This window comes from Limulus polyphemus, unplaced genomic scaffold (genome assembly GCF_000517525.1).
Source record: "Limulus polyphemus unplaced genomic scaffold, Limulus_polyphemus-2.1.2 Scaffold2888, whole genome shotgun sequence".
NCBI lineage: Eukaryota > Metazoa > Arthropoda > Merostomata > Xiphosura > Limulidae > Limulus > Limulus polyphemus.
Window position 1 is genome coordinate 20,663 of NW_013668498.1, and position 15,565 is coordinate 36,227.

At 32.0% G+C, this 15,565-nt stretch overlaps 1 protein-coding gene across 3 annotated transcripts in view; it reads left to right on the forward strand.

Annotated features, from left to right (window-relative positions):
• Positions 1 to 2,551: 2,551 nt before the first annotated feature.
• Positions 2,552 to 15,565, forward strand: part of LOC106468143 (Sjoegren syndrome/scleroderma autoantigen 1 homolog) — a 20,318-nt gene continuing 7,304 nt past the window's right edge. The window contains exons 1-3 of one of the 3 annotated variants that reach the window (XM_013928554.2): positions 2,552 to 2,634; positions 6,176 to 6,367; positions 13,321 to 13,408. In XM_013928554.2, the coding sequence (XP_013784008.1) occupies positions 6,209 to 6,367; positions 13,321 to 13,408 (247 nt within the window). In that variant the 5' untranslated portion in view covers positions 2,552 to 2,634; positions 6,176 to 6,208. Of the gene's footprint in view, positions 2,635 to 2,670; positions 2,905 to 6,175; positions 6,368 to 13,320; positions 13,409 to 15,565 lie in introns of those variants that run through there. The other 2 variants (XM_022396448.1, XM_022396449.1) reach the window with 2 other exon arrangements.

A 15,565-nucleotide genomic window follows, 5' to 3' on the forward strand; every position in this document is an offset into this window, starting at 1 on the left:
ATAGAACACTCCGGTTTTATTTAACTTGACGAACAATTTATAAAGTTTTTCCTCCTTTCAGTTGCAGAGCCGTTGTAATAGCATTGCTAAAAAAATTTAAAAAAAAGAAATTGCAACACCCCAGGAAAAAGCCAGTGTATGGTTTGGTTTGCTGAATCCAAATCAATTGTGTCAGTGCAACGAAATTACCGAGGCATTTATGAAAAAGACCCACCAACCAAGAACAGCGTAAATGCTTGATTTGAAAAATTCCTAGCAACTGGTAGTATGTTATAACAAAAGAGAGTTGGATGTCCAAAAGTAACTGATACAACAGTTGATCGTGTACAAGAAGCATTTCTTAAAAGTTCGTTCGTCGTGCTCCCCTTAAACTTAACTTGCCAAAAAAGCACAATGAACAAACTTTTAAACAAAAAACTTCGTTTGCATGCCTACAATGTGGAGGTGATAGACAAAGGCATAAGAATTTTGCAGTGGAAATCGATTGAGGAATCGAATAGATCAGGATAATGAATACCTGGCAAAAGCTTGGTTTTCAGATGAGGCTAAATTCCAGGTTTCCGGTCATGTCAGTCGGCGGGATGCTCATATTTAGAGATCACAAAACCCGCATGTGGTGTACGAGCATAAACGTGACAGCTCAGATATTAATGTGTGGTGTGGCTTGATGTGTGATAGAATTATCGGGCCATTTTTCTTCGATAAAAAAACTGTGACTGGGACAAATTACCTAAACATGCTCCAGCTGTTTGTTGTCTCTCAACTGGAAAATCTGCCTCATGTTATTTTTCAATAAAACGGTACTCCACCACACTGGAAACTTGACGTCCGGGAGTTTCTGAATAACACATTCCCAGACAGATGGATTGGTAGAGATGGAGCAACACGATCGATGGTCCTCACGTTCTCCTGACATAACCTCTTTGGATTTTTTCTTGTGAGGGTTGTAAAAAATTGGGTGTATTCGACACCTGTAAGTGATATCGTGGATCTTCGTCACAGAATAATTGATGCAATAAGGAATGTGACTCCTGAGCTGCTGAACAATACCTGGATGGAGGTAGAGTATCACCTAGACATTCTTCGAGCAACAGACGGTGCACATGTGGAAGTATACTAAAACAAGAAAAAACAGAGTGTTCTATCTATAATATATTTGAAGATATTAATTTTTAAAATGGGTCAAATAACTTATAGACACCCAGTAGTTTTCTCCCGCTAACATGTTGGTCATTTGACCCAAACTGAGATCAAGAAGACTAGCTTGCTGTGTCTCCAGTTTTCCTAAATAATGATAAAATAATAATATATGGTTCTCAGATAAATAAATAATATAATGTTAAAATTCATTACTCTAATCATGGTATGTTGTGACATAAATAAAACTGATGAAAAGTTATAATTCACAATCTTCATCCATTTCACACCTGACAGTTATTATCAAGTGATTAATAGCGTCTCAAGGACTAGAGTGGTTGTTGTACCCCATCCGTTCTGAAATGCCGTGGTATTGGACGATATGCCTGGACAGAAAAGTAGATAGTAGATGTAGTGGAGTTGATATGTTATTCAACACTATTCTTTAATTGTTATCCAAATTTGTGCATATTTGAACTGTGATGTTTTCATCAATGTCCGTTTCTACTTCTGTCATTTGTTTTTCCAGTCTCATATCACCAAAACTGGTTTAAAATTTTCACTTGACCATTCATACCTCTATACTTTCCTTCAGTTTCAACACTTTTCCTGGCAGAAAAAGTGAACCAAACTTCTGCTGGCCCGCAAGTTCCCTTACTGGGACTGGAACGAAACGACAAAAAGTGTTGTGTCCTACCTAGCTAGAAGAGCCTTGGTACTGGACGAAAAGCCTTGTTCATAGTGGATATAATAGATATAGTATAGTTGATATATTATTATAAATTTACTTTCACTCTTCATCACGTTAAAAATCCTTTCCTTACTTATGATTTGTACTGACATAAATAAAATCGATGAAAAATTACATTTCACCGATGTAATGCCGTTCCCTCTATAACAGTTGCTGTCAGACGATTTGCTAATATTATTAAATAGTATCTCAACCACAACTGTGTTGTATCCCACCCGACCTGAAGAGCCATGGTAATGGACGAAAGGCCTTGGCGGAACTGAATATTTAATATATACTCATCATTACTTTCTTTCAAATGTTCTTATTGATAAATCAGTCGTGGACTATTATTTTCAAGTCATAATATTCTACCTTTTTATAACATATCACACACATAGTAGACATAAACCTGAATTTGCACATTTTGAACATTCGAATGAAATCTTCTATGATATTTCCAAATTTCAATAAGTTCACCTTTTATGGCAAAATTTCTGTATTTTTTCAGAAAATTAAAGAAAAGTTAACATATTGTCTCTCCTTTTGTTTTTCTTAACTTTTCCTAATATGATGATTTTTATGATAACCTTAATAAAGTTTCAAAGCTAAGGCTTAGTGTTTCTTTTACACTTTTGTTTGTAAAATTAGTTTAAAATGTATTTTTAATGATAAACTCGTGGTGGCTTTTTTCAAGAACATGATTAATACAATATTTTCTCGCTAAATATTTGTTTGAGTGTGTTTCCAAGTGGGTAGAGAACGTGGTGTGTGAATTTAAAGTTATTTTTTGAATTTATCCTTAATTTGCTTGACTTCAACCATAATATTACTTTTAGATGTTAAGTCTCAATTTCATTTATTATTTTTTAAGTGAGAAAATAAAGATTCACGCCTATTCTATGTAAGGTGCTTAATTGGGGAAGTTAGCCTAAATATAGTATTAGTAGTAGTGCTAAATAAATCGTGAGGTAGGCTTAACTGTTAACACGTAGGAGTTGTAACAGAGCTACAGATGGTTTGTATTATATATGCAGGTATAATTTATAAGCTGTAAAAAATTGGCTCAAGTAGTATATTTATAGCGAATTTCGGAGCATAAAATTAAAAGCGATAATAAATTAGCTATGTTTCTGTGTTTATTATATGTATAACGAAAGTAACACATCTAAACTCACTAAAGCACGATCCATAAAGAGATCAATATAAATTATAATAAATTTTGAAAGTGGAACTGTTTTAAGTCTTTATGTAAGTTTTTGCAATAGTAAGAATTAAGTCCATAATTAAAATGACGATTATGAGTAGTTTTATTGTAAAATTTTTAAACAATGAAAATATGTAACTTTTTATATTATATAACACTTTCTTCTGATGTTGTGTGAATCGTGTAATTAAGCCTGTCAAGTTTGATTATTAAATGTGAATTTTCTCTTACTGATTAAATGTGTAACTTCATCTAAAGTATTTTACTTTTAAGGTATTAGTGCTGAGTAAATGATTTGTATCAAATCCAGCAAAGTTTGATAATGTTATATCTGTTGTTCCTCTTGATTTAAACATTTTATACTTTGACTTGAAGCTATGAATAATGGGCAAAACTTGTTATTAAGATTAAATGAAAGCTAAACTTGCACGTTTGAATGCTTTAGGTTTCCAAGTATTTTGTTTTTTAGTCTCTATGCCACTCTTTCTTAGAACTTTAGAATAGTTTTAACTAGTACATGGAATGTTGCATTGTGTATTTTATGTGTTTGGATTCACAAATAACATAAATATATACAACAGAGGATCATTTGGTTCTTCAAGGCTATCCTTTCACACCTACACTTAAGAAAAGTAAAGTTTCCAATTCACCCTTTATTTTTCAGGAAATCATGATTTCCACCTGTTAAATTCTGGTAAAGTGCTGGCTTTGACTACTGTTAGAGCATCCCATTCCATAATTCAATCATCATTTAAAAAAAATAGAATTGTCTTAATTGAACCTTAGCTTGCCTTTTCCAAATCTTAAACTTAGGTTCTGTCATCCTATTACCTTCACAATAAACACAAATAAATCAGAGGCATTTATTCTATCAATCTCTGTAGATTATCTTGTAAACTTCAATAAGATAAAAATAGATATTTTAACCTTTTTCCGTAAGATAGCCCATCCATCCCTCGAATCATCTTCATAACCTGTCTCTGAACTCTTACCAATTAGTCAATATTCTTTATTAGATAAGGAGACTAAAACTGTATTCAGTACAAGTGAGGTCTAACTAGTGATTTGTACTGAGATCCCACTCTTCTTTTGTATTCAGTAGGTCTATAAACTTACCTTAAATTTCTTTTATTTTTACTACTACTACTAGCAACAGTGCATTGCTTCCCTATAGTTTCGCAAATCTTCCAACCTATCTTTCAGATTAAACTTCTTAAATTTTTGGCATTTATACTTATTATCTACTTTGTGTTTGAAGTAAGCCAGTTAAGTTTGATTTTCCCTTTTATTCTTTTCAAGAAACTGTCTATCTTTAATTAAATGCACGTTATTTTTACAAATTTCCCATATCTGTTCCACATCACCTTTTAACTTGATATTCAAATTTATTAATGGTAATTCTCATCTCATGGCTCAAAATTAGATTTTTGTAAATTAGGAACTAGTTTTATTTCTTTTTATCTCAGTATGTAACAAAACATCAAATCTAATTATGCAATGATCTCTTTTTCCCCAAACATTCCTCCACATCAGATCCTGCAACCACATCCTCATTAATGGCCACCTATAAATCTAAAATGAAATCCCCCCCTGTTTGGCTCTCTGACCATTTGGTATAAAAACCATCCTGAATTGCTTCAAGAAATCACTCTCCCTCACTATTTGACTGCATGAAGTCTTGAACAGTGTGTCCAAAATTAAAGTATCTCATAATTATTACATCACTATTCTTATTCACTCTCCCTCACTATTTGACTGCATGAAGTCTTGAACAGTGTGTCCAAAATTAAAGTATCTCATAATTATTACATCACTATTCTTATTCGTAACAACCCTTATCTCATTATACAATTTCAAATTGCTCTCATCTGTTTAACCAAGTAGCTTAAGCAATTGTCAATTAAAACACTTTAAACACCTGATTATGACTCGTATGCATGTAGCATGAACCTTTTGACTGCCATTTTTATGTTTTAAATCCTAACAGGCTGCAAGTATCTGTTGCATAAAGAACCACACAAACTCCTCTTTTAAAAAGTCTATCACTGAAATAATAACTTACAAACTGGAATTTCAAAATAATTCCTCTTATCATTGTTCTCCAAACTAACCATTATATCATAGTCTTCCATTTCAACTAGTCTTGAACTCATCCATTTTGTTCCTAATACTTCCAACATTAAAATTATACCAACTAAACTTATTCTTGAATCTACTATGTTTATTCTTAAATGCGATAGGCTTGTCTTTAAAACTAATATTTAACTTCTTATACTCCAACTCTCCTATTTCTAAACTCATCATGGCCTTAGCTATTCTATTAGCTGTTGTTCCAAATTTCCTTCATTAATATGCAAATTTAATTTAAAGTATCTTTAATGAATATACTTAGTGCTTCCCAAGCATCCTACTTTCTAACCTGCTTACGTGTAGCCCATCTCTAGCATGTAATTCACCTTTACCCTAAAACAAATACTATAGGCCAACCAACCCACCAGTTGCTCTAAATATATCCACGATACTCCATTTAAGCCTTGAATTGTGCTAAATTATTCATTCCCACAGCTAGTCTGAGGGTGCACTGTCAAAATGGCTACATGTCCCTTTCTATCCCTAAATCTTAAAGTAGTTCTTTATACTTATTTAAGCAGCTCTTCTGATTTACAGTTTTCCAGATAATTTGCTCCTAGATGCACTACAAAAAGAGATTGTATGTTTGGTATCAGCAACTAAACTGTCAATACTAATAGATTGTATGTTTGGTATCAGCAACTAAACTGTCAATATGTGTTGTAATGTCCTGTACTTCAGTATCTGGCAAACAGTTTTAGGCAAGAATTTGTAGGTGACCAATGCTTCAATAAATTTTAGGACAGGTTAAAGTTTACAACCAGTTTGTAAAGTTTATAGCCTAAATTATCAAAGTAGGTGAATTTTTATTATAAATGGGTATCGTTGATGCTTACAACCATTATTAAAATTCATCAACACTTGATGAAGATATGTTATATTTATGCTTTTATGTTCTGAATAGAATATCCAAGGACAGAAGTACCTGTATTGCTAATTATTCTGACTTTAAATTTTTTTATTTATTTTAGATATCTGTGTTTAACAAGACAACACCTAATAAAATGGAAAAAAGTTCAGATTCTATATGGGAACCACCTACTGATGCTGAAATGAAAGTTATTCGTGCTAAGAGAGAACGTGCAGATAAGATCAGTTCTCTTATGGGAGACTATTTGTTAAAAGGGTACAAAATGTTAAACACCATTTGTGAGATGTGTGAAGTGAGTACCTAAGCATATTATACATTATGAAACATATTTTATTACCTATGTAGCCAGACCTCTCTGACTTATAAATATTTTATGATGTCAATGACATCCAAACTTTCATAATTCAGTATAAATCAAAATTATTGTTTTTAATTTTCTCCAAATATATATCATCCTTATTTATCTTAAAGAATAAATTTTTTTATATGAATTCCATCTTTGGTATTCATAGGTAAACTGATTTCATCACAAGCATTAGGTAGGTCCACTTGATAATGGGAAAATAACCTGAATTTTAAAACCAACTGGGTGCTTAGCAGTTTGAAAAATAAGGAAACTAGACACATGATCAGTAAAACAATCTTTATTACAGAGAAATAAAAAAAAAGGTACGTAATTGCAGACACAGTTGCTTATACTGGATCAGTGAATAGATTGATTTCTTTTTTTCTGGCCAGATATCCAGAGAATTATCCATTGAAACCAAGTAGAACTGTAAAAGTACTGTTACAGAAATCCTTGTATCCTTTCTTTGCAAAAGGATCACCATGTGACTGGTCATTCTCTTACAGCATTTATTGACTGTAACCTATAGACATCATCCACTTAGTCAACAAAGGAGTTACAATCATTGACCCTTTCCTACACTAATTTGCAAAGTTGCTGTGACATTGTTACAGACAGAGCACATACTATCTGCTATTGAGAACAACAAAGGCCAAAAGGCAACTAGACAGTTTTCTGGACTACATGTTTATTCTAAAACTGTATACAAACAGACTAAACAAAGTTATAAAATTCCTATATTAATAAAAATGGTGGGAAATGCATTATATGCCCACAAAGCACACATTTATAATCCCTTTTCCATCTAAATACCACATGATTTACTTAGTTACTCTTCTTTTCAAGGGAAGTGATAAAAATTGTCCAATTAATTATAGGCCTTTTATTCCTACATCAGTGGTGGGGAAAAGTTTTTGAAAGTCTGTTAAAAGATTCTTTGCAAACTCACTTAACAAAGTTCAAGGTTTTCTTCGATAGTTAACATTGTTTCACAAGGGGAAAATCTTGCCCTACTAATCTTTTTATATTGAAGAGGTTACTGCTTATGTAAATAAGAGTATGGATTTGATGCATCTAGATTTTCAGAAAGAATCTGACAAGGTGCCACATAAAAGGCTTGTGGAAAAAATTATTTGTAGGTTTGCGGGATAAGTTGATTTATTGGATGGAAGAAAGCCAAGGAATATTATAAAGTTCAGTCAAACTGGACTAATGTCATAAGTGGAGTATCTCAGGGCTCTTTGTTAAGATCTTTGCTATTTTTAAATTACATCAGTGATGTAAATGAAGGAATGGTCAATAAATTACATAGATTTGTTGATAATATAAGGTTTTAGTGTTTTTGGCTGTGAGGATGCTATTGCTTTACAAAAGGATTTTGATAATGTAGTGAGTTGGGCAAATAAATTGCAAATGGCCTTTATTTATAATAAATGGGTTATAATAATTTGAATTATAAGTATAGTTTTGATAGGAATAACTTGAACAGTTTTATGAAATAAAAGAATCTTGGTGTTCTGGTTGATCAGTCTCTCAAACCATCCAAGCAGTGTGTTGTTGCTAATGGTAGGGCAAATAGGTTTTATCTATAGAAATATTGAATATATGTCTAAAAAAGCTATAATTTCATTGTACAGGTCATTGGTTACACTTCATTTGAAGTAATATGTTCATTCTTGGGATCCTTACCTTAGAAACAACATTGTCATGTTGGACAGGTTCTCGGGTGACTACTATGATGATATCTGGGATGGAAAAGCTGACAAGTTATGATTTCTGGAATTGCTTTCTCTTGAAAAATGGAAAGTTAGAGGGAATCTGACTGAGTTGTTAAATATTGTTAAAGGAACTGATAGAGGAGTTGTATCTTAGATTTGTACTTGATGCTAGACAGAGATGAATATAAACGAGTTGTAATGTTCGAACTTTGTAAATACTCCTGGTCAAATATCTGAAGGTTTTTGATTGGTAAGCACTATAACAATCACAGTTATAGCTTCTGAAGTTTTATAGCACACTGATTATTGCAAACTAATAATAGATACTCCCTTTGGCACAGCACGTTGGTTATACTTATAGCGTGTGGAGAAGTTCTAGTAATTTCAGTTTTATGTAACAATACAAATTTAAGCATTTACATACACACATATATTGTTGATTCTTACTCTCAAGAATCTTCTACAACTTTGGAGAATAGGCTGGAGTTTCACAATACATATCTAACACTACAAGCTATGCATGTTTTTAAATATAAACTTAATCTAAGCAAAGTCAATATTAAAATAAATATATAATAACAAATTCGTTACAGTCACTCTCACACCATTCTCACCAGCAGGCCATATTTTACAATTTATGCAGGGTTTTATGTTCGGAATCTTAGACATCCTCTCCATGACAACTTTTGCTTTGGTTTGCATAGTGTCCTGAATTTATTGAGGGAATAATCCAGTACTGGTTCAATTTTGAAGACTCATCCATTTTCTTATTATCATTGAAATGCTAAAATGTCCAAATTTATTGAACTCTATTTCGGCTCATTGTCTGCGAAAATATTGGGCTAATCAAAAGAGGATTTGTTGACCAATAATATTTCCAGTTAAAATTCCTTGTCTGTCCCATTAGTAGAATAAGGCCTAGGAACTTATATCTGTAGGTGTAACTTCAGACCATTGAAGTCCTTTAGATGACATTTTATGTTTCTCTGCAGTTTGATTATAGCAGATACACATTTCCTGACAAAACATTTCAAACAAGTCATCACCAAATATTAGACTTGTCACGGCAACAATACTTTCAGGTTCGGATAGAGTTGTAATGACCCCTGGATTTCCTTCAAACATTTGCAAGTTCGATGGAATATCTATTTCTGACGAATTATCATTATCACAGTGGGAAAACAAATCACTAACAGGAACATTTGTAGAATCATCGTCACTTTCTGATTCAGAATTAGTTGAGAGCACAACAACTTTACATATCTTTGTAGGTCTAACAATGTCATTGTAGCTAGGGTCACTGTAAGAATGATCCACAAACATATCCACATCAGAATCTTCACCCTAACTTGGAAGATCTGTTAAGTTATCATCAAATAGTTCAGTAATTATCTCATCTTCACTAGGCACATTACGTTTTTTTGCGAGAAGACCCTTTATAAAAATATGGGTAATGTCAGCAAAAATCAGAAAAATTATAACTCTCCAGAACAAAATAAAATGTGTCCAACTCCTTTCGAATGCAACATTTTAATAAATGGCACACAAAGACACTCTGCACAAAACACTAGTAAACTTGTGACCTGGCTGCAATATGTTAAGAGATAATATTCTCTCATTTATAATCAAACTATATATAAAATCTCATCTTTAACTCACCAAGTGTATTATTCATCATGAAAAACATCAATATATAGTTTCTTTTTGCTGCCTTTAGAAAACATGCACTATTTTAAACATCTGAATATTTTTAAATATATAGAACAAATGATCAGTATACTAGAATGGACAGCAACTGCCTGTTGTAAAAATGACACAAGTGTAGAGGACAATGTTTTGAAAGTCTACCATCTTTCGTCTTCAAACCTCTACACTTGTGTATTTTACAACAGGCAGTTGCCGTCCATTCCGTTATAGAACGTATGTGTTCTGTATGCAGCAAACTTAGTCTTAAACAAGTGGTATCCAAAATTAGAAAGTATCTTACAAATAAAGCTGTAGACAATAGTGTCTTGGTTATGTACAAATATTTAACTGCCAAATGATTGATATGTTTAATTAAAAGGTATAGGACATAGAAGCAAATATGAGATTTTGAAAAAGACAAAGTACAGACCATTAGGATACATAACCAAAAAGTATTATACCAATTCTAGGTGAATACTCATCGTAATTGGCTCTGTTTAGTGTCTGCAACTATCACTAGCATTGTTCTACAGAGACAAGTGATTTTATAAACAGTCTGTGTCTGTCAATGTGCAGTATATAAAAGTTGTAACATGCCAACAGATGTTTTAGCATTAGTCAGTAAATAATACATGTATAGACCTGTCCTTTACAGTGTACACTGTTATCTCTGAGTCTCTTTGTTGGTAATTGCTATCAGTGACAACCTTTGTCCATTAAAATGCAAAAAAAAAAAATTGTGTGGGATTACTATAAAGTATTTTGTGCTTTTAAAGTGAAATGCAAATTGTGTAGAATATTAATTTCACATAATGGTAAAGGAAAACCACCTTCTACTACCTCTGTGCACAACCACTTGAAAAATATGCGTGCCCAAAACTACAAGAATTTGCAATAAACTGATGTCTTCTGGTCTAATATTGAAGGTAAGTGTGTGTGATCTTGGGTTCTGGTGTGTTTATCTAATGTCAAGAATAAGCACACAAACTATGGGACATTTATCATTGTAGTGAAGAGTTACACTCTACATGGGGTGAAATTATTTGATTGGGGAATTAACCATATCTAGTTTTTATTTGATAAAGGAAACACAACTGCAATATAAATTACACACTTTCAATACTATACATATATCATGTTCAAAATTTGGCTAAACAAAAGGTAAATATGACTTGTAAGGAAATAAGATGTGCAGAAAAAAAGATTAAACATACAAGTACTATCTCTTTGAAAGACTTTTGGAACAAAAAAAAACAATATGCCCCTGTGATGCTAACCTTGACAGTAATCAAAGACCCCTAATGAAAATATGCTTAAAATTGCTACTACCATTTGAAATAAAATTACTAAAACATTACCTTTACAGGCTCAATAATTTCTGAAATTATTTCGACTGTCGCTACTGTTCATTGCTATCTGTTTAAAGATAATACTAGCCATTATGAACTCATAACAATGAAGGCATCCTTGAGAGAAAAACTTTAAACTAGATTTGTTGTGAAATATCTGCAATTATCAACAGTGATATTGTAATGGTCGTAAGAAAGAAGTCGCTGTTACTAGTGAAATTAATTTATATTTCTCTCTACCACTTTTAATGTGACAGTAATCCATTATTGTGGTGGAAATTAAACAGACATTATCTATATCAATCAGTTCTTGAGGACCTGTTATCAGAAGCAGGCAACATTTATGAAGTATAAGCAGACCTGTTACAGCTGCAAACTTCAGAGTAGCTACTGTTCTCATATTCCAATTTTTAACTCTTTTAACTTTAAATAATGAACGAAGATACTATTTCACTGTACGTGCAACTTACTTATGTATGACATATAATGTGACAAATGCAGCAGTTACTAATAAGAAATGTCGATCTAAGTACACGTATAGCAAAATAATTTAGTAGATCCAAATATACTATTTATAACTTTAAATTGTTTACATATATTTACATCATAATACAGAATAATGTGACAGAGTTAAAACTTGCTATGACTCTGTAACATGGATGACAGTGAAATCTGATAGTGGTATAACATCAACATACCAAAATATATCATGATTTTGTCAAACCAACAGTACCCTCTAAGTGTTCAAGGTATTTGTATATCTCTTCTCTTTTAGTGACTAGAAGTGTTGAACTACAGATATTAATATTGTGTTTTAATATGAGCTCCTTGTTAAAACATCACATTAAGCTAGTAGTATAATGTTTTATTAAAGGATGTATGTACTTATTTGGAGGCCCGGCATGGTCAGGTGGTTAGAGTGCTCGACTTGCAATCTGAGGGTCGCGGGTTCGAATCCCCATCACACCAAACATGCTCGTCCTTTCAGCCATGGGGGCGTTATAATGTGATGGTCAATCCCACTATTCGTTTGTAAAAGAGTTGGCGGTGGGTGGTGATGACTAGCTGCCTTCCCTCTAGTCTTACACTTCTAAATTAGGGACGGCTAGTGCAGATAGCCCTCGTGTAGCTTTGCACGAAATTCAAAAACAAACAAACAAACTTATTTGGAGTTTTGAGATCTAGGGATGTAATTGATATATATCAATAAGTAATAAACTTTTTATCTCATTATTGATTTTTCACATCTTTTAATTTATTTAGTTGTTAATTCACTAACTTAGAGACAAATATTATTACTCATATTTATAAATGTTAGATTTCTTCTAATTATATGGGTTTTTTCTTTCAATCTCTCTCTGAACATCTTTGGCTTTGCTGCCATTAATTTTAGTGTTGTAATTCTGTGTGCTGTAATAGTTTCATTTAATTGTTCAATTTTAGATGTAAAAATTGAAAAAGCCTTAAATGATGAATAAATTGACTTCAAAAATTATATGTACTTTTCTATTCATTTTGTGTTTTAAAATACATATATTACATATAAACAGATATATACACACACACACTAGAATTTTCATGGCTTGAAAATTTTACAGCCAATTACTTGTCATACTGATACCGATTCCTAACCTTTTAACTTGTTTGTGTTAGAGTCTATGAAGTCTAAGAACTGTGGATATTATGTTATGGGGCAGAAAAAGATCACACATTAAACCCATATTTTCCTTTGTGATGAGTTTGATTATTCACTCATGCATTAAAAGGCAACTAAATAAGTAAAATATCCTCTATTTCAGAATACAATATATGAATTAATCCAAGTGAGCTGACTTAGATTACTGCCTCAGCTCATATGTAGAATCAGAAAAGAAGTAAATCTTCAAACATGATCTATTTATAGATATTTCCTTGTGTGCTGTAAAGTACCTAAAGTTCTCAAATTTCCTATTTGCTACTTGTTGTGGTATGGTCAAGTGAGCATACTGTAATTGAATTTTGATGCATGACATGTGGTGGTGTAAATACAAATAGGTGTAAAATAAAACATGAAACTATGATGCCCATAATGTACATTCTGTTTTAAACTGTATTAATATGATGCACTAGTTACCTCTATTGACTTTTCAGTAATTTTTTCTTTCAGACAATATTATTGAAAGACAAACAAGGAAATTTGTATTGTGTTGCCTGTTCAGAAGTAGATGCAGCAGAACATGCCAAGGATAATCCAGGTAATGATTTCAGTTATAACAAATAAACTGAAAAGGAGGTATTTGGTAGAATAATGGAGTAAGTACAAGTTTAACATGTTAAAAATATAACTGTCAGTTTTTAATTCCCATTCAAGAAATACATCATTTAATCCAGATGTTGTTGATAAATAACACTTCCATAACTAAGGCTACCCTTTAGATGTATGTACCTGATTATTGTTGGTGCCTTAACTACTCAAGCTACACTGTAGACATGTTTACATAATTATTATCAATACCTTGATGACTAAACTTTGTTCTAGACATGGTTACCAAATTATTGTTAGTGCTTTAAGGACTAAAGTAACATAAACATGCTACATTTTTGCTTAAACTACACTGTAAACATGTTTATTTAATTGATGACAGACATTTCAACTATAAGTAGTTCTTGTTAATACTTTCCTATTTATAAACTTATTTTCAGTAATTTGCTTTAAGTATACAGATGGATATATACATTATATTAAAATGATTTTGAATATGCAAGTCAGGTGACAACCACAGCCAATATAAAGTTGTAGTGGGATGGATGTATCGGAACTACATTATGACATTGTTTGAAGTTTTATAGTTAGTATGATGCCACCAAAAATTTATAATTTTTGGGAAGGTAATGTAACAGCCCTTTCCAGCACAAAATATTCATATATACACTCAGATCATAGAGGTGTGTTCAGATTGGTGACTTAGAATTTCCAAGATGGAAATATCCCTTATATTTTAATGGTAGGGAGGAATAGTGTGCTTAGTACGTAACAGCTTTTTGTAATGGAAACTATGCTGCAAGACTATTGTCGAGATCACGGTCATCAGATAGAGCATGACCATGCTAACAATGTATTGAGCCTCCAAAATCATTTTAATATAACGTACTTAACCTCATTGTCAGTCCTTGTTGTAGATCGAATCCTTAATGAGATTAAGTAATTTCAGTGTTTCAGGTACCTAGCATATCCAAGTAAAATATCTATAATTTTCTATTTTACACATATTAGTTGCAGATGTACTATCACCGACATCAACAATATGAATTGGTGTGCTGATTTATTGCACATATGAAAATGATTATTTTTCTACATATTGGGAGTGTAACGATACATTGAAGTATTTATAGATTACAATTATGAATGTCCTGATAGCAATGCATCGATGGTAAATTTTAGAATTGATTACAATCACCGATAGTACACTCAACTATTGATGTTTTTGATAGTTTGCAAACTTGATTATTTTCTACGTGCTGTTTGTTTCATTTAAGCCATATCTCAGTAATTTTTCTTTGTTTTAGACCAATTTTTCAGTCTACTCGCCTGTAAGCCTAAAAGCACAAAAATCATTAGCAATGTTGCTCATCCAATGGATTGAGCCTGCATTGAAGAATTAATGATTACTATAATTCGAATTCACTATGAGTATCTCCATAAAAATTTATCTTTTAGTAGACATAATAAAGTAAAAAAAAATTTTAAATAAAATATTTGTGTGAATTGAGAATTTCATGATAGTTAACTTATACTTATTTTTATTTTGAAGTTTCCATTTTTTTGCATAGTCTCTAGAACCTCCAAAATGAACATCAAAGTTGTTGTTTTTTAGATAACACTGTAGATTTTTCTACACAAGCAATGTATTTAATTCCAACATCATTGGAGATATCATTCAGGAATAATCAAAAGATGAGACTTTTATGGTGTCATGGTGGATGAGTCGTGTGATCTAGGACTTGATAAAAAAAAAAAAAGACTAGTCATTTGTGTAAAATATGTACATAAAGGCAATGTTGAGACTTCCTACCTAGGGAGTATAAAGCTTTTATGATGCCAAAGCCCATACAATTACCCAACATTTGAAGAATACCTTTGATAAATTAGAAGTAAACAAGAAAAAAATGGTAAGCTTATGTACAGATGAAACTGCTTCTATGGTCGGTCACAGAGCTGGTGTAGGTGTGTTGATAAAATCAAAAACATTAAACCACTTGAAACTTCAGATCAAGATTCAACAGTTTGTATTATTAATTGGCTGAAAATGTAAAAATTAACAGTAAGGATTTCTTTAAATACAGTAAGGGGAAACAAAATGTTAGGATAGGGATAAGACCGTTGAGAGATCATAAAAGAAGGCTAGTATCTG